Consider the following 26,907-nt stretch of genomic DNA (forward strand, 5'->3'; position numbering starts at 1 on the left):
AAAAATATAATCCAATTCATCAAATATACGATGTAAGGATAATAATATTTATCCATGAAATCAATTTGACAAAACAATTTCAATGATGTTGAAGGATTGTCTCTGCAAAAAATTTCACGTCCGCTCTCATCGGCATGCGAGTTGTGCCGATACCAAATTCACGCATGCCTACTAACTCAGCAGGACACATTGGATTTTGTCAAATATACTAGTAACTTGTTCTTGTATCACAACACTCATTTATCTATTTATATGATATCGTAACAGTTTTTAAGAAATAAAAACCACTAAGTACAATTATACTCGACTCATATAAAGTGAGACGTGACGCCTTTTCTGGTAAATTTTTTTTTAGCAATTAGCTGTTTCTCTACTGAGCATCACCAAGTACACTAAGTTTCGACCATTCGGGTTTATTTTGTCCCAACCAATTGCAGAAGACGATAACTGTATACGCAAAATAGAATTATAAAGATTACGTTTTTTCGTACAAAGCAGGTTTCATCTCATGAATATAATAAAAATATAGCGACTTGATATCACGAAAACATTGATAATAATTAATCTTAGTTTGTTATTAAGTTGATAACACAAAATTATGTGATGTATACTTGAAGAGAAGAGTAAATTAATATTTTATTTGTCTTACAAAAAGTTTTCTAATAATACATGCTTCCACAAACACTGTTTAGCACATCTGCAGACCAATATCCACTTTTAGTGTGTGTGTGTGTGTATATAAGGGGGTGTCTTAAGTCGCTTTTCTCCAATGGTTTGTTTACCGACTTAGTTTGAAATAGTTTTGTAACCCCCATCTCTACATGCTCTAATGCTCAAACTATTCGGGATTTAAATCGTTCGCTTCATTCTGTTGCCTTTCCTGTGTACGTATGAATCCTTCGTCTATACTAAATCTTATTCTCCTGCCTATGTAGATATATAAGATGGGGTATGAGTGTCAATGAGACAACTCTCCATCCAAGTCACAATTTGTAAAAGTAAACCATTATAGGTCAAAATAAGGTCTTCAACACGGAGCAATTTAATTTAATAACGTTGTATTTGAGAACGTCACATTTTCCAAACGTATTTGCAAAACCATCGCACTTCAGCTAAAGGACCATCGCACTCCGGCGTAAACCATCGCACTTCAGCGTCCCCATCGCACCTACGAGTCCTACATATATATACAACATACTAGTAATATTTAGTTTGCTTTTACTGATAACAATATCAATATTTATACCAATAACAACAATATCCAATGATATTATTACAGTGTTGAATTGGTAACCTATTGGAATAAGTTTATTTAAAGGAGCGATAAGTTGACCAGGATCATTTCTAAATTTCCGGGTACGGTTAACAACATTTCCATAAAAAAAAATATGGAACAATTTGGTTAAGGTTTCAAGTAGTTTATGGTAACGAAATCCATGGCTTAATAGTTAACCAGTAGTACATAGATTACGTTCGTTAAAATCTAAAACGTCATAACAGACACTGCCATAGCGAACGAGCTGTGAAAAATAAACATCGTTAGATGGGGCCAATGGAACATCACCATCTAAAAATGGAAAATTAACAATAGGAAAAGAAAAAACGTCCCCTTTGTCGTAAATTTTAGTGTGGAGTTTCCCGTTGAAAACCTAAAGATTTAAATCTAGGAAAGGACAGTTATTACCGTTTGATTTTGATTTATATACTATTATAAGTTCTTGGGAGTAAATGTCAGCAGTATATTGAGAAAATTTGAGAACGGTAAGTGTTGTTGACTTTGAATGCAATTTCGACGGCGCTTTACTGATTTTAGTCATAAAATGTGATTCATAACAGTACGAAAATAAGTCTGCTATTAAAAGGGAGCAATGAGAAAATTAACAGCTAAATTCAATCATCACATCACACCTCCGGTAAGTATATCTTGCATATTTACCTTTCTCATTAGAGAAGAAGGCTTTAGATGAATTGCAGCAAATATATTTGCATTTAGATTTACCAAACGACCATTTAATTAAATTGGAAAACTTGTGTCTGATACGATAGTGCGGAAGTGTAGTGTAAAGAGTCGATTTGAGAATTTTATCGTTTTAATTCAACTATTTACAAATATACTTGTACTATTACCAACAATCGGAGATCCTTCAACTGATATAGATGACCCATTATGGTTTTCCTCCACAGTTTCACCATCAACTTCAATCGGACTTTGGGCTGTAATGTTTACTTCATAATCTATATGTACTATGTTCGGTCGAAGTAAGTTATACATTCCTGGAGATAGCTTCTGGAAATAATCAAATAATAAATTATTGATATGGAATATTTGTGGCGGAGACAAGGCAAAGAAATATATTGTGGGGGAAGCAATAAATTTAAGGAGCTATCCAATGTTTGGTTATACGATACGTATTGATCCGATAAGACGTCTTGATTTTCTTTGAATTTAAAAGGTACTTCAGGATTTCAGACTTTAAAGGGAACATAAGGCATTTACGACTTGACAAGTGCTTCAGCATTTATTATTAAATAGATACTTAAGCGTTCAAGAGAAAATGAACAAAATAAAATATATATTGGAAAAATAATCTCGCAATACAGTAATATATCTTATGTAAAACAAATACGTCTCCAGGGTATATTTAATTGTTTGATAACTTTCAACGGTAATCGATGTACACATTACGTAAATCTACTTTAGATATACAAATCGGGAAAACGAAAAACAAATCTTATTATTCGCATTTATTTCAAACGTCGCGAGATTGATTTGTCAACAGTGTCAGCGTCTCCTAAAATCTGCAATATGTTATAAAAATTGTCTTCTCACGTTATGTATAACACTGAATATGCTGAAATACATCTTCATTGTAAATTTATAATTAACGTTTTTGTCAAATCTTTGAAGTAGATTTTTAAGATTGTGAAATACAAAATTTGCACAAAACGTTTTTTAATATATTTTAGATTGTGTCTCTGTTAAAGAATCGTATTGTGTATATCTATCTATGAAGCAAGTATAGACATGATTTATTTCATGTAAATATAGAATAATGTATGTTTGGATACATCAACGATTACACGCATTTAGATCTGGAACGTCTTTACTGTACTAGATTTTGTTATTTTGACAATACACTGTTAAACATTAGGTCTGTGGGCAAGAATATTTTTAAGTTGTTTCTTTATTGTCCTTCACATTTAACAATTATACACTGTAGTTGAAGAATATTAATGGTTCATGTTTTCGGCGTTCCTGGTATCATTTGAAAATTGAATGACATCGGTTTTTAAAAAATTAGTTCCCTTTTTCTGTTAGGTTTCATATTCTCTAGATAATTTATTCATTTGTTATTTTGCTGGTAATTTATGTTATTCTTGTCCTCTTTATTATCCTTTGTTAATAGATATAAGAAGCGTGGTATGAGTACCAATAAGACAACTCTCCATTCAAGTCACAATTAGTAAAACGTAAACACTTATAGGTTAAAAATCGGATTTCAACACGAATTCACACCGAACAGCAAGCTAAAAAGGGCCCCACAAATGACTTGTGTAAAAATATTCAAACGAGGAAAACAAACGGTATAATCTTTAGGAAAAACTAGAAACGAGAAACATTAATGACAAACGCAAACAACTGAACAACTTTTTCCTGACTTAGGACTAGCGCACAAAAATGCAGTGTTGTAAACATTTTTCAGACTGGTTATCATTTAGTATACAAAATAAGATAAATCAAACCTGAATTGACATAATCAAATCGTTCTTATCTGTAAATATACGTGAAGCTGTCGGTGTTGAAAATGTTTCTTTTGTACCTGTAACACAGCACATGATATAAAATATTTGCATTATTATATTAAACGCACAGTACATCTAAATTATTGTCTCCTTTCTTAAAATTATCACAATAATCAAGGTTGTGTTCAACATCATAGCAGCAAAATAATGCTACGTAGATTTATGACTATTGAACATGTAGCTAGCCTAACTGTTACATATATATTTATAGCTGGTTAGGCTAGCTACACGTTCAATAGTCATAAATCTACGTAGCATTATTTAGCTGCTACGATGTTGAACGCAACCCTGATTATACTTTCTGTGATTTATTTGATCCTATATTGCCTTTTGGTCACGATTATTCCGGTTTTTATTTTCATTATGTGAATTATTTTCAAGATATAATCATGATCTTTAAAAGTTATTTATGGTGCATGATTGTTTCCTATATAAACTAGAAAACCATCTATTAATAGTTCAGCACTAATAACAGCCATGTATGGAATTCGTTACCTCTATTTATATACAAAATGTATTATACAAGATGTAATATTATTGTATAGCAATATAATATTTCCCACAGAACGTAACCAAAAAAAATTCTAATATTGCACTAGTGCAATAAATCTTCAAAATTCATGACGTCATCAACGTTTAAATCTTAGTTTAAACCAATTTTTACTTTCAAATATTATATTGCTATACAATAAAAGGGTTATTGCATGAATATTAGGGAATATTGTCCCTCGTAGAACAGCTCGTGCAATATAAAATTCTACTCGGGACAATATTCCCCAATATTCATGCAATAACCCTATATTATTATTATTATTATGTTTAATATTAATTCTTGTATGAAATGACAAGAAAATAATTTACCATTTGGATAGATGAAATCAATTTCATCTTTCCTCGATGCTCCTTTGATAACAATTTTCAGGACTTGAATTGATTTGTCGACATAAACAGCTCTAGTTTGATTGTCCTCTCTGTTCCATGTAAAATGTTCCAAAATGACCTCTGACGTTGGGAAAAGATCCTACAAAATGTAAATGTGATATACATAAAACATGTATCCAAGTTTTGAAATTACTAAACAAAATTTACACAATGATAAAGTAAAACCAAAATTGAAAAGGTATTACACTTTATCCTTGAAAATTGCAAATGAGTTTAAAAGACAAGCTGTTTTTTCCTTTCTAAATTCTGTTTTGTGTTTCATAAGTGACATTTTTTAATTAACATAAATTGAAGGCATTATATTTAATGTGGTTTTCTAAGCCTTGATAATACCAGCAAAACATGAGGTAGGTCAATCTTATTTTTGTAATTGCAGGTGCTATCAAAACATAATCATCGGTGTTTTTGAAATTTTTAAAAGTTCATTAAACAGCAAAGTTACAGTCAAAAACCATTTCAATAATACCTCATATCTGCACAATAGCATTGTCTATCGATTATCTATTTTTTTCTTTAATTGCAAAATTATTTTACAAGAACGACTTTTGGTGATGTCGATGCATGAAAGCCTAATGTCTTACTAACGAAGGGTGTCGTTGGATAAGTTTGGAAGAGGCGACATATTAAAACTCATGTGTTAAAAACGAACTATAAATGTTCTGGAAAAAAATGACAATCAAAAATACAAACAAAATACAAACAAAGCCGCATTTCACACAACATCGACTATACAAAGTGATCACCCCCACTCAACTATGAAGTAACTGTATCATACACAAAGTCAAATTGAGACTTTCTTTGAGATAAAGTTCTCCAAATAAATACTCAAAAATGACAAAGTTCAACTTTCTCCAAAAAGAGCAATTATTTATATAAATCAAAACCATGACCAGTTATCCGGAAATGCTATGCAATTATTTACTCCAAAAATGACAAATTTCAACTGTCTTTGAAAAGAGCAAATATTAATAAAAATTAAAACCCTGACCACATGCACACTTTCAATATATGTACAAACAGACAGCAAATTTAAATTATTATAGCATTCACACCGTAGGACGTGTTATGCGGAATAAATATATACCCGTAATAAAAACCCGAGGAACGCAAGATCGGAAGGCCTCACAGACGGACGAACGTGCTAAAACAATATGTCCCCCAACGCAGTTGCGGGGGTATAAAAATTTAAGACCAAGCAAAACGAATAACCAAAACTTTTGTTACTTACGCATTCTCTTGCAGGGAACAAACTTAGTCATACAAACATAAGAAATGTTCTTAACTGAATAACATTCGTTCTCTAATTCTATCTAAATTAATCCCTTTCCGAACTCATTGTATAAAACAATTTAATCAACGTGTGGTTGCCGGTGATCTCAAAAGATCGTTGGATGATTTTAAGGGTCATGACCTTATTAGCTAACTGGATGAATCAAAATATGCTATAACAGATGTTAATGAAATTGACAACTTCGTGCAATGTGAAAGTCACTCGAAGAGGATTTTCGGTTAACATTTCAATCATTAGAGAAACAGATTCTTGCATAGTTACTAGTGGATTATCGGATTTATCCAATCTCGATAGTTATATTATCAATTTTAACTATCTCAATTAGATAAATCCGTTCATCCACTCGTATCAATGTAAGAATCTATATTTATTTTGCAGTTATATGATTGTGTTTAACATTGCACACTTTAAATAATATATAATAGATAATGGTTTTACGGGTATAACGTGAAATACACAGTTAGTATGATATTGAGAATCAAAACGCGTTTAGCAATGACCATATATAGTTGTATCGGATAAACAAATAAAGGACTCCTAGTCGGGTCATGTTCTTTATCTTCAACGTTGACTACTTTTCTGGGGGTTCTAGATGATAATCATTACAATATACTAAAAATATAAATAAATTGTAATCATGTATTAAAACTTTACGTTCTACCATACTTAATAGTTTAGTTTTAACAGTATTTTATTCAAATGAATTGAATTGGATTGTGCAAAAGGCAGACTACATTAGCCCTACCATATAATAAGGTATAATACATCACACTCCAACAAAGTAATACATTCACATAGTACATTAAATAAAACAGTCTTAAGTCAGCTGTTCAGTATTTTATAGTTATACTTAATTATACCATACTTAATACACATCATCATCATCTCAGAATACCTCAATAACTTCATCTAAAACATTCCCTATGTCTGCTTTATTTGTATCATAAACCCTGCCTCCGGTAGTAGCTGCTATTATCTCAAAGAAGTTTGTGTCACGTTGGTTTCGGTAAGCTACATGATAAATGAAAATTCAGTAGAACATTAACTTACTATATTCATACTTAATAACATAGCATAACCAAAAACATGTTTATGTGATAAGTGTGTATGGAGGAGTCATTTTTTTTTGCAAATAAGTATCACCATATCCTTCAGGAATGAATAAGTCATTGGTTGTGGCAAGTAAACTTCACCAGATCATTTGAACATGTTTCATACAGTTACTAAACGTATATGATATATATTTTTTATGTGGATACACTATACTATCATGATCGTCTGACTTTTATATTATAAATATCATCAAAACAATTTATATAGGAACACAAAGAACTATTCATTGAAAATTCAAACATTGAGAATTTCAATCAATAACACAAAAACATAATTTTAAAAATGCAACAACAATGCATTTAGGATAATTCAAAGTGATACATACTTTTTAGTGTTTTCACCTTGAATAATTATATATGTTTGTTGAAAGCATTAAGGAATTGTAGAAAATCGTGAAATACTATACGCATTTGAATGAAACTATCTTTCTTAAACATTTAAACTAGTTAAAGATACTCTTTGCCTATCAAATGTAGAGATGATAATATGGTTTTAATCTATTATTTTTACCTGAATCAAAATACCGTTTTTTTGTTCGACATTGACCCGTCCTGAGTGTAGTTATCTTGATTTGTTTTGATAAAGCTGTTGTTTGCACCTCAGACATTTTGGATGCATCTTTAGCGTCCGCATCAGTGAACACAAGTATTGTTGAATCGACTAACGACAATTCAATAGCTGAAAGATATACAAAGTTCATGTCACTTTCTCTAAAATAAATATTTGTACAAACGTTATATACGGCTAGGGAGAAATAAGGAGAGTTAAGTATAAATACAGGACTGGTTAGATCTTTTTTTTATTGGTTAAGATATTTATTAGGTAGGTATCTTATTGTTCTTGGTCAATTTGGTCCCCTGCGATCACTCCTGGATTTTATTTGAGTTAGTGTTGCTCAGTATGTGTTTTTTATGTTGTGTTGCGTACTTTCATAGGTCGGACTGACTGTTTTTGTTTTTGCCATGATGTTTTATATGGAATTTCAATGTCCCTTTTGTATCTTTGCCTTTTTTTTTGCGTCATCATAAAAATTTGTGTACCCGATTTAATCAATGTATGTAGCCCGTGTATCACTTATCAATACAAAGTTTTAAAAAGTTTTGAAATTTTAGATTTTTGGAATTTTGATCAAAGTTTTAAAATATCAAAATTCCAAATTGTGTAAAAGTTTTGAAATTTTGAAATTTTAACCAAATAATTAATATATCAAAACTCTAAATATCGTTTAGAAATTTAATAGTTCAGAAATTTGATCAAACTTTAAAAATATGGGGGGAGGGGGTTAAAATTCTGCAAGTTTTGTATATCTAAAATCGATTTTTACATATATCCATATTGGTAAATCAATTTTTCCCAAATTAAATTAAAAAGGGGGGTTGGGGGTCAGTGAATAAACTATGTGAATTAAGTTTTTTTCATCCTGCATTGAACTTTTGATGTCGTCCCTTATCTCATTTGATTCCAATTTTTTCTGTTTTGCTCTACGATTTCTTACTTTCTGTAATCATGTCGGCAGATGAATATATCTTTAACGATCATCTTTAACGTTTTAATCAACTATTTATTTTCTGAATTAATTGTTGGCCTTAGATATTCAGCTTTGAGCGTTCCTGATCCAGAAAAGCGCTTCGGTAGTAACTTTTAACGTTAATGTTTTCATTTTTTATCGATTGCATGACGATCATATATTGCCTTGTATCAATGTTTTCAGTTCTAAGTTTTGGTACGGTATGACATCTGAATTCATGGTGTCGCAATGAACGTTGTGCTAGTCTGGAATGTGGGAGGTTTTTGATATCTTTTTACGCCGAAATTAAGAGTAAGATCAAATATTGGTAGCCTGGAGTCAGGAAACTCTTTATTGATAGATACCCGGTTGTGAATTTTGTAGTTTACGCCAGACGCGCGTTTCGTCTACAAGAGACTTATCAAAGACGCTCGAATCAAATTAAGTTAAAAAAAAAGCCAATAAAGTCAAATTAAATTAAAAATGCAAAATGCAAAAAAAAGAAACGTTAACATCAAACTTATCTTTCTGGTTTTTGTAAAAGCTAAACATATTCACCATCAGTAAACGTATACCATAAACATTATTTACACCCTTCATATTGATGTAATAGTTGCCGCTGTACATTATGCGCTCATCTATCCATTTGTAGGTGTCGGCATTTTGAAAATTAAAAATTATTGTGAATAGTTTATACATACTTTTTTATATTATTTGTATACTTCCACGAGGGGCTTCAATAATGGACATAAAAATATTCTTAACCCCAGTTTAATGAGGAGAAAAACATTCTGTGCAAGCAGAGGACAACGCAAATATTCCTAATCAAGATTTCCCCCATACCTTATAGTGTTAAATTTTGAAACAAATAATTTGATTAATAGCAAGGAAAAACTTAATTAAATTGTAAGCGCTTAGCGCGATTTTTTTCTCGCAGTTTAATAAAATAACCAAATCCCCATTTTTGAAGTTAAATGGTTGCTCCCTTAGACTGGCAACGTTTGGACTGATGCTTGTAAAACGTATATGCATTTATCATATACGTAGCTCCATTAGGTGCCCTAAATCAACCTCTGTTTTTAAATAGCAAATAAAAGGAAAAGGGATTTGTTTTTGTATCAAGGGATATCATTGTTCCGTATTTGTTATTTATGCATCTATAAGTTATCGTACGATAATCATTGTGAGGAAAGTAAAAGAACACAGGTACGTCCAATCAGAATTGGGCGTGTAAGAGAGTGCCACGCTGTCAGCTGCATGATGATATTTTCCATTTTTGGTTATACACCAATGTTGCTCTTGAAAAACCAGTACATTGTAAAACGCTGAATTTTAAGTAAAAGCATTTAGGGAACTACAACACGCTGAAAACTGAATACATTTGTATTTCAGTTGTTTCGCCAAAGTGAAGTTAATCTGATGTACAGCGGTTGTCGTCTGTTGATGTAGTTCATACGTGTTTCTCGTTTCTCTTTTTGATATAGATAAGACCGTTGGTTTTCCCGTTTGAATGGTTTTACACTAGTAATTTTTGGGGCCCTTTATAGCTTGCTTTTCGGTGTGTGCCAAGGCTCCGTGCTGAAGGCCTTACCTTAACCTATAATGGTTTACTTATATACATTGTTACTTAGCTGTCGAGTTTTCTCATTGGCTCTCATACCACATCTTCCTATATCTATTAAACATATCAAAATCTATCTATAAGGGCTACTTTGCCCGAGCGATATGAATCCTAAGTTTCTTTGAAATTTGTAAGAACCTATTTTGAATTATCGATTTTTGGTTGCCAGTGACAAATATTTTATGAATGATAGCAATAAATACAACAGGGAAGGATTGTGGTAATTATTCATATGATGAAGATATAATATTTCAATTAGTTTAATTGAGGTCTGGAGCTGGCATATGTCAGTTACTGCTAGCTTTATATATAGTAGGCCTTTGTTAATTTATTATCATTGTCATTTTGATTAGTTTCTTTTGTTTCCTATCCTGACATAGGACTTGGATTTCTTTAAAAGTGCGTTTTACTGTGCGTATTGCTATGTGTTAGTTCATTCTACATTGACTAGAGGTATAGGAGGAGGGTTGTGATCTCACGAAACATGTTTAAACTTTTCGCATTTGTGCACCTGCGCCTGTCCCAATTCAGGAGCCTCTGGCCTTGTTGATGCTAGTTTAAATAGTTTTTAATATTTGTTTTAATGGATGCACAATCTTTAAATTTCAGTACTGTTATCCCATGTGATGTTTAATATGTTAAATAAAAATAAAACGATTTCTTCTTTTAAATTTTTATTTTGAAATTAAAAATGATTTGATATATTTTGTGCTATTTATTCCCAACTAAGAATGATTATAATCAGAGCCGTGTTTACATGTTCCCTCTTTTCGCCCCTTTTCTATTTTTGATATTTTAATCAAAAAATTAAAATATCAAACTTTCAAAAAGTGAAATAATCAAAATTGCACGTCAGTTTAGTATTTTAAAAAATTGATCAAATTTCTAAACTATCAAATTTAAAATCATTATTTAGAATTTTAATTTTTCTTTCCTCACAATGATTATCGTACGATAACTTATAGATGCATAAATAACAAATACGGAACAATGATATCCCTTGATACAAAAACAAATCCCTTTTCCTTTTATTTGCTATTTAAAAACAGAGGTTGATTTAGGGCCCCTAATGGAGCTACGTATATGATAAATGCATATACGTTTTACAAGCATCAGTCCAAACGTTGCCAGTCTAAGGGAGCATTTTGCATTTTTAATTTAATTTGACTTTATTGGCTTTTTTTTTTTTTTAACTTAATTTGATTCGAGCGTCTTTGATAAGTCTTTTGTAGACGAATTGCGCGTCTGGCGTAAATTACAAAATTCACAACCGGGTATCTATCAATAAAGAGTTTCCTGACTCCAGGCTACCAATATGTGATCTTACTCTTAATTTCGGCGTAAAAAGATATTAAAAACCTCCCACATTCCAGACTAGCACAACGTTCATTGCGACACAATGAATTCAGATGTCATACCGTACCAAAACTTAGAACTGAAAACATTGATACAAGGCAATATATGATCGTCATGCAATCGATAAAAAATGACAACATTAACGTTAAAAGTTACTACCGAAGCGCTTTTCTGGATCAGGAACGCTCAAAGCTGAATATCTAAGGCCAACAATTAATTAAGAAAATAAATAGTTGATTAAAACGTTAAAGATGATCGTTAAAGATATATTCATCTGCCGACATGATTACAGAAAGTAAGAAATCGTAGAGCAAAACAGAAAAAATTGGAATCAAATGAGATAAGGGACGACATCAAAAGTTCAATGCAGGATAAAAAAAAACTTGATTAACATAGTTTATTCACTGACCCCCACCCCCCTTTTAAATTTAATTTGGGAAAAATTGATTTACCAATATGGATATATGTAAAAATCGATTTTAGATATACAAAACTTGCAGAATTTTAACCCCCCTCCCCCCCCCTATTTTTAAAGTTTGATCAAATTTCTAAACTATTAAATTTCTAAACGATATTTAGAGTTTTGATATATTAATTATTTGGTTAAAATTTCAAAATTTCAAAACTTTTACACAATTTGGAATTTTGATATTTTAAAACTTTGATCAAAATTCCAAAAATCTAAAATTTCAAAACTTTTTAAAACTTTGAATTGATAAGTGTTACACGGACCCTTTATCATTGGGTCCTACATATCATGTATTTACCCTTTAATATTCCGGCTGCTGCTAGTTCTGGACAATCACCTCCCCCTCCGACTTTTACATTCGATATGGCGTTTATCATATCTGTGCCACTACTAAAGGCTGTCGCGTTATTGAGGTTCTCTGAATTATTGTATAAAATACATGGAAAAACATTTGTTGTGTTTTGTTCAATGAATTCAATTTAAATACAGAAATGCATGTGTTTATATCAAATCATAATATTACATAACATAAAATTGTTAATATACCTAAAGTCGGAAATGTTTCCCTTAGAAGTTCATTTAAGGAGGTAGACCTAGGTTAAGGGAAATAACTCTTAAAATCATCAGTACGTTTGTGTCAGCCATTTTCATAAATATGTTCTAAGTTTCTAAGATACATAGATTATTTCCAATCTGTTTCAGGTAATTGCTTAAAATTCATTGACGAAACTTGACTTTTACAAACGCATAACTGATTTAAAGAGTTATCTCCCTGAACCAAGGTCTACCCCCTTAAATAGCATGAAACTGTTTAAGTACTGTTTAACTTACTTACTTGAAATGTCATTAATTTTCAGAATATCATGATTATGAAATGAATGGACATAATTATGAGTTAACTGTGTATAAAACTTAGATTTGTTTCGAAATACTAAGGTTCTTCTACCCTACGAAGAGATTACTTAAAATTTCGGAATTTTAGGTCCGCAATGCTCTTCAACTTCGTATTTTATTTCGTCTTTTTTTTATTCGAGCGTCACTGATTACTATTTTTGTATATGAAGCGAATCTCATTGTTTTCTACCATTTGTAATGCAATATATATATAAGAATATGCGGTATGCGTGCAAACTCTCTATCCTAGTCAATTACTTTGTGAGAAGTAAACCACCATAGGTCAAAGTACGGCGTTCAAAACCTTTGGCTCACACGGAACAACAAGCTATGTATTTTTTGTAAAATTTGTTATTTGACTTATACGTGTATATTGATATAAATTCATCCATTTAATTGATTTAATAACAGAAGTTAACACACGAAAAAACATGTTTCATTGTGTGAATAAATTACTTACCTGGATCATTAAATAAAGATAAAACATAGTTTACTGGTTCGTTTGCAGAGCCCAGTGTACTTGTAACAATTTGAATTATTTTCTCTTTTACTGAGGCTATTTCTTGACCCATAGATCCGGAATAATCAACAACAAACGATAATGACGTTTGTCGTCGTTGTGTGATGTGAAAAAGCAAATCAAATGTTTCGTTTCCGAGTTGTTGAAGAATTCCGGTATCTGTTTTGGGAAAAAAGAATTTTATCAAAAATGCAAAATATTGTTATAATCACAATTTGACAGAGTTCAGATTTAGTGCATAGATAGACCAAACACGCGTAAACCTATTAAAAACCCGTTCGTTCAATATACTTTATTTGATTTGATTGTGATTGAACTGGTTTCGATTCATTGAAAATACACCAAGTAAAACAAAATGTTGCAGACTGTGATTTCTTTTTTGCAAACCTTAATTCCCCATAGTTCTTGTTTTTGTTCACAAAAGCTTTAAACTGTTATTACCTATTTCTGTCCGGTGGGACTTATCTTTCACATGATTTTAAAGACAATTCGAATTCATATCAATCTTCGTACTTTATTTGGCTTCATACCCTTGTTTTTATTCGAGCGTCACTCGGACTTTGTAGACGAAACGCGCGTTAGGAGCAAAACAAAATTTCCATCATGGTATCAATGATGAGTTTTTTCGTATGAATGTTGTCATGTACATTTTATAATTTTTTCAAAATTATGAAAAAAAGTTCAAATGGTACAAATTATGTCAAACTTCTTTTTGTCAATTCATTTGGGTTGTAAAAGTGTTGACCGAAGTTCATTTTGTTTAAAGCACGGGAGCGTCTAAAATGTACGCATGGTCAACACTTTTACAACCCTATGCAATTATTTAAAAGAGGCATTCAATACTTATAATTACATTTTTGCACTATGATTATGAAAACACGATTACTATCAAGATTTTTTTAATGTCACTTAATGTAGAAAAGTGTGTCATCATGTTTGTTAAAATTCGTGCAATTCAAACTAACGTATAATAATGAAACATACAATGTAATTACTAGTATATGAATTTCAATTCAAGTGAAATTCACATAATAATTTGCCTATTAATTTTATGTATCAACTCGTTTGAGGTGAATTTCGCGTGAAGTTTTTCACACTATACATTGACAATGAGGATCGGTTGAAAACAAAACTTTACGACAAAAGATATGATTTCAGCTTCCCAATTGTGGACTTTCCATTTCTACGTAGCAACATTCCAGCAGCGCCTGCACACGGAGTATATATTTCCCAATTTATACGATATTTCTGGGCTTGTATGTCCTCTCATGATTTCCTTGATAGAGGATGGCTGCTCACATAGAAGCTATTAAACCATGAATTCCAAATAGTGAAGTCATCCCTATGTAAATGTTACGCAATCACGAGTTGGTTGACCGTTATGGAATAACCGTTTCACAGATAATATCGGATATATTCCTTATGTCGAAACTACAATATCTTTCTCTTTTCCCGAATGTGACCTATCGAATTAGACTATTTACTGGATTTATAATAACATAAGCAACACGACGGGTGCCACATATAGAGCAGGATCTGCTCACCCTTCCAGAGCACCTGAGTTCACCCCCAGTTTTAAATAGGGTTCGTATCGCTTAGTCTTTAGTTTTCTTTGTTGTGTCTTCTGTACTATCATTTGTCTGTTTGTCTTTTATTTTTTAGCCATGGCGTTGTCAGGTTATTTTCAATCTATAAGTTTGACTGTCCCTCTGTTATCTTTCGTCCCATTTATACGTGAGATTCATGTGAAGTTCAAGCTAGTAAAATTTGACAGTGTGGATTTGTATGTTTGATGATTATTTCAATTAAACAGAAATAAAAAAGCTTGAAATACTACCAGGTTTTTCAAAGAATTGTAACGTTATTAGCAGACATCCTTATTGGTATTTACAAAATGTAACAAGTGAAACTGCGAGCTACTACTCACTGATGATACCCCCGCCGCAAGTGGATAATATTAAAAGTGTAAAAATATGCAAGTGTTCGGTAAACAGGAAGTTGTCGAGTGATGAATCTGAAAACGCACCACACGGTATAGCTGACTTATAAAAATCCTGAAACCAAATTTCAGAAATCCTTGTATTGTAGTTTCTGAGAAAAATGTGACGAAAATTTTAAATTGGCTATCATGTGTAAAATCATGCAAGTGTTCGGTAAACAGGAAGTAGTCGAGTGATGAATCTGAAAACGCATCACACGGTATAGCTGACTTATATAAATCCTGAAACCAAATTTCAGAAATCCTTGTATTGTAGTTCCTGAGAAAAATGTGACGAAAATTTTCAACTTGGCTATCATGTGTAAAATCATACAAGTGTTCGGTAAACAGGAAGTTGTCGAGTGATGAATCTGAAAACGCATCACACGGTATAGCTGACTTATATAAATCCTGAAACCAAATTTCAGAAATCCTTGTATTGTAGTTCCTGAGAAAAATGTGACGAAAATTTTCAACTTGGCTATCATGTGTAAAATCAGACAAGTGTTCGGTAAACAGGAAGTTGTCAAGTGATGAATCTGAAAACGCATCACACGGTATGGCTGACATTTATAAATGTTGATACCAAATTACAGAAAGGGTGGATGTGTAGTTCCTGAGAAAAATGTGACGAAAGTTTCATGGGACGGACGGACTGACGGACGGACTGACAGACAGAGGTAAAACAGTATACCCCCCTTTTTTAAAGCGGGGGTATAAATATGCATCAATACAATTATTAAAACGGGGGAAATACATAATATATAAAAATCATGATATCTATAAACAAATACTCACATTTATAGTGCTTATAGAATTTAAGTTTGACTAACCGAAAAAAACACGTATTTATTTATGTAGTTTAAAACATTAATATATTTCCGTCGTCAATTTTCATTTTATCTATCGCAGTTTTGTTCTTGAAATCTCGAATCGGTCGAAAAAAAGCATAGGTTACATTATTAAGGTGGTTCATGAAAATTATGACAAAACAAGCCCTTTTCCCTTTGCCTAAATGTATAAAATCATAAAAACTTGTTCCACACACTTTATTGGAAATAATTCTCGGAATTATAAGTGTTACCAAAGCTAACTATAATCACCGAGGAGCTTAACAACAGAAGGTGATTAAAAAGTTCATCTGATTTTTAAAAAAGTTATCTCCTTGTAGTTTTATGTTCCTCCTTCGAGCAAAAAAAACCCTACAATTCCTAAGTGAGCTAACCTTTATCTATTAAAAAATGTTTAGTTGCTGCTACAGCTGCGAGATAAGCATCGTCGTGTAGATGGTAGTGTGGTGACAGTCTCTCTATTGTTGTGTCTTTATTAATTCCACACTTCGCTGGCAAGCGTCGACTTGTATCAGTTGGTCCACCATGACTACATTTTCCTGTCTTGGAACCCAAAGATCCTTAAAACCAATTCAAAGCAAACACTGGTTTAATTGAACATAGTTATATATGCGTATGTTGGTTAAGTAAAATATAATACAATAAACATATAAACAATGCATACCCTTATTGACTATTCTTCATATCAACATTGTAAATACTTTGAAGATTTAAAATTCATTCAGCGATATGTTAGATATGGTCATATTTATAAATCAACTGTTTATAAAACTTTGAATATTTTATAAACTTAGGCTTTTCTGCCTCAGGAACAAGTTACCTAAGCTACATTTTGCAAAACTTTTATGATTTTTTGTTCCTCAACGCTCTTTAACTTCGTACTTTATTTGGTTTTGTAACTTTTTTATTCGAGCGTCAGTGATGATTTTTTCGTAGACCAAACGCGTGTATTTTAGAGATACAGAAACCTCGGTGAACAATACAATACTCAATGAGACACAAGCAAGACAGTCACATATTTCATCAACTCATAGGAATCAATACGAAATAGCAGCAGACACGTTCAAATAACTGAATTTACCTATGTTTCCCCCCTCAGCTTCGGTAAAGCAACTCAGTCAGGTTAAAATTGTTTACTGTGCCTTACATTTATTACTGTGGTAAATACACAGTAAATACACAAGAATTTACAAATTGATTCCACATACTGCCCAGAACTATGTTATGTAAAGTTACTTACTTGGGGGTTTAACATTTCCTCGACCATGGTGATATCCACTAGTTAGTTTGTTTTGTACTAACATGTTATCTTTACAGTCTTTACTACAACAAATAAAAATAAACAAGAATGTGTTCATAGTACACGGATGACCCACTCGCAGTATCACGGACGGACGAACGGACGTACAGACCAGAAAACATAATGCCTCTCTACTATCGTAGATGCGGCATAATAAAATGATCAGATAAGAGGCAAGTTTCGAATTAAATTTAGTTATTTGATCAACTGAACTTGTTTTATTCGAACGTCTCTAGTGAGTTATTTGTATACAACTCGAGTCCGACGTACACATTGTAATCTTAGTATCTTTGATGAGTTTACTCTCAGTATTTGACATTAAATGTATTCGGAAATGGCATGTCTGTGCACGTAAATGTAACCTTTTAACAACTCTTCAGGTCAACTAGCCATATTCAAACGCATATGATCTTAAGACCGATATAAGTCCCCATGTCAGCCTTCTTTTCTAGTCAAACAAAAGATTTTTCAACTTTATCAGATATCAGATTCTTTAATTCTTAAAACATTATGTGTTAACAAAAATGCTTCTTTAGAAAATAAATTTTTTCGTGTATCGGCGTAAATTTAAAATGGTGCTTGATATATTAGATTAAATTGTTGCCATGATCCTATCAACGCTGATAATTTGACACAGACAAAATGACATTAAAATGAGTAACAAAATATGTTACATGCATTTTCTACCTTATTTGATCTCAAGTAAAACTGAAATAAAACTGCCTTACAATGATTTCATTCGCAACATGGATTCGTAGCTTAATATTTTCACCTGATTGATATTTTCCGTCGTTCAATTTCGTAGATTACTTATTCGACATGTTCAATAAGTAACAGTTACACATTTTTGATTCATTGGTAACTGTTTGATATAAGATAGACTAATAAAATTTATCGCACTTTAAGACCGATGTTCACTTAATCAAGCAAACATAGTTGTACCATCTCAGAAGAATACAGTGTACGAAAAGAAAAGTTTTGTGGAGGAGAAGGTATGAAGAGTATATAAAAAGGCATGAATGTAGAAGATGAGGAGAAGGTATGAAGAGTGTATAAAAAGGCATGAATGTAGCAGATGATGAGAAGGTATGAAGAGTATATAAAAAGACATGAATGTAGAGGATGAGGAGAAGGTATGAAGAGTATATAAAAAGGCATGAATGTAGAAGATGAGGAGAAGGAAAGGGTGCTAGTATATACATTGTAAGGACGAAGCGGATGAACATATATATGGAGGAACAGACAGTATGATGAGGAGGATGAGAAAAATGTATACGGCAGAATAGAATACACATGTATGAAGAGAGGAGGTGAGTCAGGAGTAGGACAATATAAGAGGACAGAAATGTCTTAAACCAAATACATGAACATGTGTCATGTCTTAAGTCATAGTCCAGTCAAGCTAAGTTTGAACTTCAAACTAATTGCAACAGAAAATGTTTTAGTTCTAATCCATAGCATTAAGATTCAAATATACACAGGAAAAAGTCCCATAAAATTGAACTTGAGAAAACTCAAAATCAGCATTTATAATTTCTTATGGAAATTAACATTGGAAAGGGACATAACTCCGCAATAAATAGTCCTTTTTTGGTCAGACTTTGGTAGATTTTCTTAAAATTCATGTAAAATATGATACCTTGATGGGGTTATAAGTTCGTATTTGACTGTATTAATTAATCTTCTGCTCATGGAATGTACAAAACCGAAGTGTTCGGGGTACTTTTTTTTTTTAGCACATTTTTCATTTATAAAAAATTTATGGCTTTGTGACCATTTTGAAAAAATAATATGAGTATGGTATTGTTTATATCTGTAAATTATATTTGTTCAGCATCTACCTAGTTTAAAGAAAATTTGAACCACAAAAAGAAGAATATATGCTTTATCAGTTTTATTCAATTTGTGATTCTTTACCTTGACATGCTGAAAAATGTAGTAAATGGTCAACTAATGAATTATGAAATCTAGGTGGAAGCTTGATAACAGATATGAAAACACCTTTAGAGTTGTTTGTTACACTAGAAAGACGACTAAAATATCAAGAATCAATACATTATGTTGAATAAAAGCGGCAAAGTTATAATTTTGTATCGATTTTTATTGATATTCTGCCTTTTTTGCAGAGTTATTTCCCATATCAATGCAAATCTCGATAGGAATTTTAAAATCATGATTTTATAGCTTTCCTCAAGTTAGATTTGTTGGTCTTTTTTTGTGTATATTTGGGATATAATGCAGAAGATTAAAACTTTACGATCTTCTGTTGCAATTACTCCAGGGTTAGGGTACAATTTATGCTAGATTGACTGGACTATCATGCATCAAATTTTGGTTCAGAACGGGAGAAAGATATTTTTTTAGTTTCACAATACGACCTACCTGTGGAAAGTGTGCCAGTTGATATACAGAGGATATATTATAATCATAACCATATGAATAATGTGTGTGACAGATGCTTCGGCGAAAGACGAATTTGATTGTTTCATTTTATTTTCATGAACCTAAGTGAAATATATAACAATAACTGATGTGACCTCCATATGACATTTGGCATCTTGAATCTCAATATGCTTAATGGTCGGTCATATAACATGTATAAGAAGTTAAATCATATTTTGTCTTTAATATAACCCTTATTACATGTCTGTACATAAGTTGACGCCTATAAGTTCTGAGACTTATTGATACAATAAATATATTTACCCTATCCAACATATACATTCTTAAAATTTCGTATTTACCTAATTCCGTAATAATTTTCATTGAATGGATCATATTTAAAAGTATTACGACACAATGAATATAAATATAAAAGACCATCAAATTAGTATGTCAAAACAAACAAACGACAATAAAAGTGTCATCTCTTATCTATCTTTATATATCTCGCCTAATTAGGACTATAGTTTGTCGTGTGTGACTGTTCTATTGAACTTATTTTACTTTTCCATGTTTTGCAGTTCTTTTATCTAAAATTGAGAAAGGAAATGGTGAATGTGTCAAACGACAACAACCCGACCATAGAGCAGACAACAGCCGAGGGCCACCAATGGGTCTTCAATGTAGCGAAAAACTCCCGCACCCGTAGGCGTCCTTCAGCTGGCCCCTTAAAAATATGTATACTAGTACAGTGATAATGGACGTCATACTAAACTCCGAATTATACACAAGAAACTAAAATTAAAAATCATACAAGACTAACAAAGACCAGAGGCTCCTGACTTGGGACAGGCGCAAAATTGCGACGGGGTTAAACATGTTTAAGATATCTCAACCCTCCCCTTTACCTCAAGCCAATGTAGAAAAGTAAACGCATAACAATACGCACATTAAAATTCAGTTCAAGAGAAGTCCGAGTCCGATGTCAGAAGATATAACAAAAGAAAATAAAAAAAAATGACAATAATACATAAATAACAACAGACTACTAGAAGTTAACTGACATGCCAGCTCCAGACCTCAATTAAACTGATTGAAAGATTATGTCTTCATTATATGAATATCAGGCACAATCTCTCCCGTCAGGGATTTAGTATCATACTATCATAAAATATTTGAGAAGAACATAACCCATGTCATGCCAAAAACTGTTTTTTTTTTAAATAAATGTGTTTAGTTTCGATGCAAAGACCCTATAAGTGAATCAATATTAAAGCCAAAATATGCAATCTTTAATGACCTGACAACAGTATCGTAACTAGATCCCTTCTTAATAAGTCTGTTTAAAGGTTTTATAAGCCTTTGAGGTGAATACTGACATTGTTGTGTTTTGTAAAGAATATTACCATAAAAGATTGGATGTGAAATACCTGAACGTATAAGATGTCTGCATGTTGAGTTATCTTTACGAATTATTCCCTTATACCGATGATAAAATTTAGTGAATGTTTTGACTAGTTTGTGATATCGAAAACCCTGGTGTAATAATTTTTCAGTAATACATAAATTTCTCTCACTAAAATCTGAAACGTTTTTACATACACGAGCGAATCGTTAAAGTTGAGATATATAAACACCATAAGATGGTGACAAGGGAACGTCACCATCTAAAAATGGATAATTAACGATAGGAAATGAAAAATCATCTCCTTTATCATATTTTTTTGTATTAAGCTTCCCGTTATAGATATCAAGATCGAGGAAAGGGCAGTGGTCATTGTTAGTATTAGCTTTGTTTAAAGTAAGTTCAACAGGATACATTTCTTTAGTATACATACTGAAGTCGTCATTATTGAGAGCCAATGTATCATCCAAATATCAAAAAGTATTGTTACATTTTTGTATCAAATATTGTTTCGATGGGTCTTTGCTAATTTTAGTCATAAATTGTACCTCATAACAATACAAGAACAGGTCCGCAGTAAGTTGTGCACAGTTAGTCCCCATTGGAATTCCAATAACTTGACGATATACGGATTCCCAAAGCGAACAAAAATGTTATCAAGTAAATATTCAAGCGAATATTTAGTATCAAAGCATGTCCAATTGACATAGTTCTTTTGTTTATTGCTACTAAAAAATGACCTAAAAGAGATTGAACATATGTACTAGCATTCTGACTTTTTAAATGCCACGTTAATTAGGAATGTGAATTTTTTCATAATAAGAATGTGAGGCAAAGTGGTATATCTCTATTTTATCATATTATATAGTACACAGAATGGTACTTGAATTGTCCTTTATTGTATAAAAGTTATAATACTAGAATCCATTGTAAAGCAACATTCTGTACATGCTTACATCACACGACTCATTACCTCTGGGACGAACACAACCACCTAATACTACCACCAACTCATCATAGAACACCCTTTCAAAGAGACCTTTTAAAATTGTAATTGTACATACTACAGAATAGCCATCAATGTGAATGGGTTTTTATGACCCCATTTTGTACATTTTGCTTATGCGCAATACCAAATCCTAATTTCGTTGTATTGTGAAAAAGTATTCAAGATTTGTCTTTGCCTGTTTATTTTATAACAATTACTGAAGAGACATGTATTGTCGAAATGCGCATCTGGTGCAAGAAAATTAGTACCGTTAATTTTATTACACATTATCATGCTTTAAACTAACTAACATGATTATATTAAAATACAGTGGGAAACATAGTTCAAAAGTTGGAGCAAAATATTAATGCAAGTTGTGAGGTTATGCTTACCCTATTGAGTAAATAATAAGAGATGAAGAAATCGAACAAAAACGATTGAAAATTAATGTTAATAAAACAGAATATAGCACCAGCGACTTTTTTCCAAGAGTATTTATAAGAAAAGTAAATGAATCTAAGATTCGAAATCTAGATGAAGCTTTGGACCATTTCAAGTGCCCGAAAATTCCGGTTTTGAATTTTGTCCAGTGTCCTCCTTTAAATTATTTAATAAAAGTAGAATTCAAGGTTATGACTACATAACCGCTCACATTGATAATAAAGAACTGCATCTTCATGCATACCACCAAAGATAATTGAATTTGAGGACACTTCAGGAAGAAATAAAAGTGTTACAAAACCTTCTTACGAAAAAAAGACATATGTGATATATAAATTTATTTTTAAATTTAAAACGATAGCTTCTGAGTTACTCACAGGTAAATTATGAACTTTTCGCAACAAAACTATGATTTCGTTAAATCAAAATTTTGTTTACCAACGAATTCCATTAGAAACCTAAGGTATACAATGTAATTAACAAATTTTAATACATCATTTATCTAGTTCGTTATATGATACAAGTAGTATGCTGCTTAGATGTCAACTTACTCAATGTTAGGTACGTCTTTACAAGTATCTTCCTCTGGATTGGCTATTGTCATTAATTGTTTTCCTTTAATACCTTCAAAATTTTAATCAGATAAAATAATACATACAGAAGATGAATAGGCGATTTTTTTAGAAAGTAAAAGGAGTCAAACAGCAACCTCTGTGTGTTTGATACCTATATAATGATGTTTTCCTTTTTAATATGATTACGGATTACATAAAGTCCGGAATGTATTCATTTGTATAATCATTTATCATTGTAATTAGTGTAAATTTGATATCTTGTTTCTGAATAAACAGCAAATGAAACTTTCATCATGGAAGTATATATAAAACGTTTGTAACCATAATAAAAGACTCCATCAGAATGTTTGGCTTTGTTGTTTCATACGTCGTGCAATATATCATAATTTGCAATAAGTTACGTTGATCGTCTTGCTTTATAGATGACTTTCTCAAAAGGCAGAAGCCAGAACACTTCCATCCATGCTTTCTGGATTTTGATAACATAGATGATGGAACGGTTCAATTTAACTAAATGTTGTCATTAATTGTATATACATGTAAATCATATAAAAACTTGAAACCCAACATAAAAGTTATTTCAGGGGGCTCGATTTTTTTAAATATAGGATTTCGTAATTTTTTTTCTAAAAATGAACTTTATCGTTTACTTATAGAAATTAAAATAAAAAATTGAGGTCCCCGTTCATTTAAACTCACAGTCTGCCTTCGAAGGAAGCATGCATTTTTGTTAAGGTACTTTTTTTCTGTTAAACTTATAGAAGAAATATGGGTAATATCGAAATAAAAAACAAACTAAATTACAAAAATTGACTTAATTTTACAATTGTTTTGCTTAAGTACAGCTTATTTGAAAATAATAATAAAAAATATAGGTCACCGATGATGTGAAAAAGAAATTTTAATTTTAATGCAAAAAATGGCATTTTTGCACCAAAGTAAGATAATTCGGAGCTTTTCCAAAGACAAAAACATTTTAAAAGTCACCTGGGACCAAATAGAATTGATTTTTTGGGACGATTTTTCCACAATATCATAAAGTAACAAGTAATAGTGTTATAAATATATTTTATAATGAAAAAGATAAAGTTTAAAATGTTTCTGAAATTTTTGTACTCTCGAGCCTCCTTAAAATAAAAGATGGGTTCTTTAACTTTAAATCAATATCGAATTAAAAATTCGTATATGTAGGTCATTAATTTAAAAAAAAAACACTGTCACATGAATACCACAACTTTAGTCTATATACCACGAACGAATAAAATCCCAAAACAATATCAGGAAAAAGTAGGTATCATATATGTCTCAACATATTGTTTACTCTATGTCTATATTAAAACCAAATTATGAAGTCCAAAAACATAGCAATCATTGCCTCGTCATCTTATATTATGTTATTTCATATTTAATAAAAACGACTTCGTTTCCATTTCGCAAAAGCTTTCTCAAATTCAACCATTAGATAAAACCACAATAAACTGCAATGCGTTCAATTCTGAGATTGAGGAAATGTTTAACTCACCAAAATCCAAATAAGGCTTCGGTCCATACATTTCAACCCAGTTTGTATTGCTATAAAATGATTGAATTGTATACAAACATTCACCAAGCTGTCTTCGTAGTTCGGTTAAGTCCTCTTTTCGTTCTAGTAATTTGCTTCTACAGGAAATTAAACTGCTATGTGCTGCAATTTTATATGGATATAGGAAACAAATCAACGAATATCATTATGATAATATCATTTTGTTGGCAAAATATTTAAGATTCTTACATCATGTACATCGCTGTTTAAAATTAAAAAAAAAAATTCAACTACTTAGGTAATCCAACTGTCACAACAGCACTGAATACATTTTGAGAATCTTTGTCATATAGTCATGATTTTTGTTTCTGTTTCCTTCATTTTTTTTTGTATTAACTAGTACAATGCAAAAATAAAAAGAATTGACAAAAATATCGAACTCTAAGGAAAATTCAAACAGAAACCCCCAATAAAATGGCAAAATCAAAAGCTCAAACATATGAAACGAATCGATTACAAGAAATGTTATTTGTACGACTACTCGTACCATGCTTGATTTGATCTGCATTACAATGAACATAACCAAGATTTCTTTTGTTTTCCTGCGTATCTGCAACTGCAGTTCTGACGTGTCTAACTGTTTCAAACATCCGTGCCATTCCATTGTAATCTAAAATACAGAACCAGGTATAATCTTTAACAAAAAATAGTATAAGGTATTTTTTTTAAAACAAAACGGTAAACCTTTTTTTCTCCTAAAATAATATTTAAGATTTGAAAGAAAAAAAAGGAACCTTCATAAAATGTTAATCGCGTGAGCTCTGAAGATAGCCAATTTACATTGTCAAATATGAGCAAAGTCTCGGCGTCCTTAAAACTGATTTCTAAACCAATATAAACATCAAAAATATTGGTTTATACTGTTTTGAAATTGACACTAAATGAACACATGATCACGTCACAACAACTCGTAGCACAAAACAAACAAATTTATTGATATAATTCAAAATATCATGGTTGTAGCTTATATATGTTATTATAAAAATATACTTTTTTTCTTTTTGTAATTCTTTATGGGTGAAAAGTGTTTCATGCGTATGCTATCTAGTGTGAAGAGCTTCTTTGCTTCATACATTCGGATTATGCTTGTACACCGCTATTATTTTACCAAACGAAGAATATATTTCTTAAATAGCAGAATAGTTATAATTTAAAAAAGTACAAATACGAAATCGACTTTCCTTTACCAATAATCAATTTGTCAATTACCGATTTGATTCTGTTTTTCACACTTTTTAAACATATTACTTCCCTTTTTGAATTGTAGACGGGTTCTATACCGGACAAAATTGGTTTTCGCCAATGCAAAGCATGATCAATTGAAAGTGATGTATCGGCGGTTTAACTAATTTTCATGAAAAATAATGAAAAATAATTTATGATGTCAAAAGTATTTAGCTTAACAACAAATTAATGTAATTAAAAGATTTTAAAAAAGGTTACGCACAGGTAAATTTGCTCTTTCTGTCCTCCAATGTAAATAAAAATCATAGTCCTTTATAAGGGAGACAACGAAAAAGGGATCTCTGTATTATATATTTACAGGGTCAATTACGGGAACTGGCAAATAGATTTTTAGGGGTAATTTCAAGATCTCCTGGAACAGAAATGGCAGTAAAACAAACTTACCTGTACCAAAGAAGGCATTTAAAGCAAAACTTGGAGATGTCGCACTGGTATTTTTTGTCTCGTAAATGTACTCCGAAACTGCTTGTAGAATTCCAGTGTTGGTTATATCAAAATGAGTTTTCGTTTGCCAATGACCCGGAGGAGGGGTTCTTGGTAAGAATCCATGTACAAAATGAATGGTAAGAATAAAGATATAAATACTTGACTTCATTCTTGCATTTGCTGTTGTGAATGCGCTGAATTTTGAGTACTTTGACAT

The 26,907-nt window shown here is 31.5% G+C and overlaps 1 protein-coding gene across 1 annotated transcript; it reads right to left on the reverse strand.

Moving 5' to 3' along the window:
- Window positions 1-2,095: 2,095 nt before the first annotated feature.
- Window positions 2,096-26,907, reverse strand: LOC139494483 (von Willebrand factor A domain-containing protein 7-like). The gene is made up of 13 exons (XM_071282642.1): window positions 26,649-26,907; window positions 25,507-25,629; window positions 24,960-25,121; window positions 23,414-23,486; window positions 17,587-17,669; window positions 16,721-16,906; window positions 13,458-13,676; window positions 12,402-12,521; window positions 7,661-7,828; window positions 6,933-7,048; window positions 4,666-4,825; window positions 3,745-3,821; window positions 2,096-2,287 (listed from the first exon to the last, which is right to left on the reverse strand). Exons 1-13 carry the CDS (start codon window positions 26,905-26,907, stop codon window positions 2,096-2,098), a joined length of 1,938 nt encoding a protein of 645 aa, XP_071138743.1.

This window comes from Mytilus edulis, chromosome 11, assembly GCF_963676685.1.
Source record: "Mytilus edulis chromosome 11, xbMytEdul2.2, whole genome shotgun sequence".
Classification (NCBI taxonomy): domain Eukaryota; kingdom Metazoa; phylum Mollusca; class Bivalvia; order Mytilida; family Mytilidae; genus Mytilus; species Mytilus edulis.

Coding starts and splice junctions, on each gene's coding strand:
- LOC139494483 (XM_071282642.1), bottom strand. CDS start 26,907: ATGTCAAAGTACTCAAAATTCAGCGCATTCACAACAGCAAATGCAAGA. Junction 7,829..12,401: donor AGCAGCCGGAATATTAAAGG/GTAAATACATGA, acceptor TATATCTTTCAG/CTATTGAATTGTCGTTAGTC. Junction 2,288..3,744: donor ATTTGATTATGTCAATTCAG/GTTTGATTTATC, acceptor GATTATTTCCAG/AAGCTATCTCCAGGAATGTA.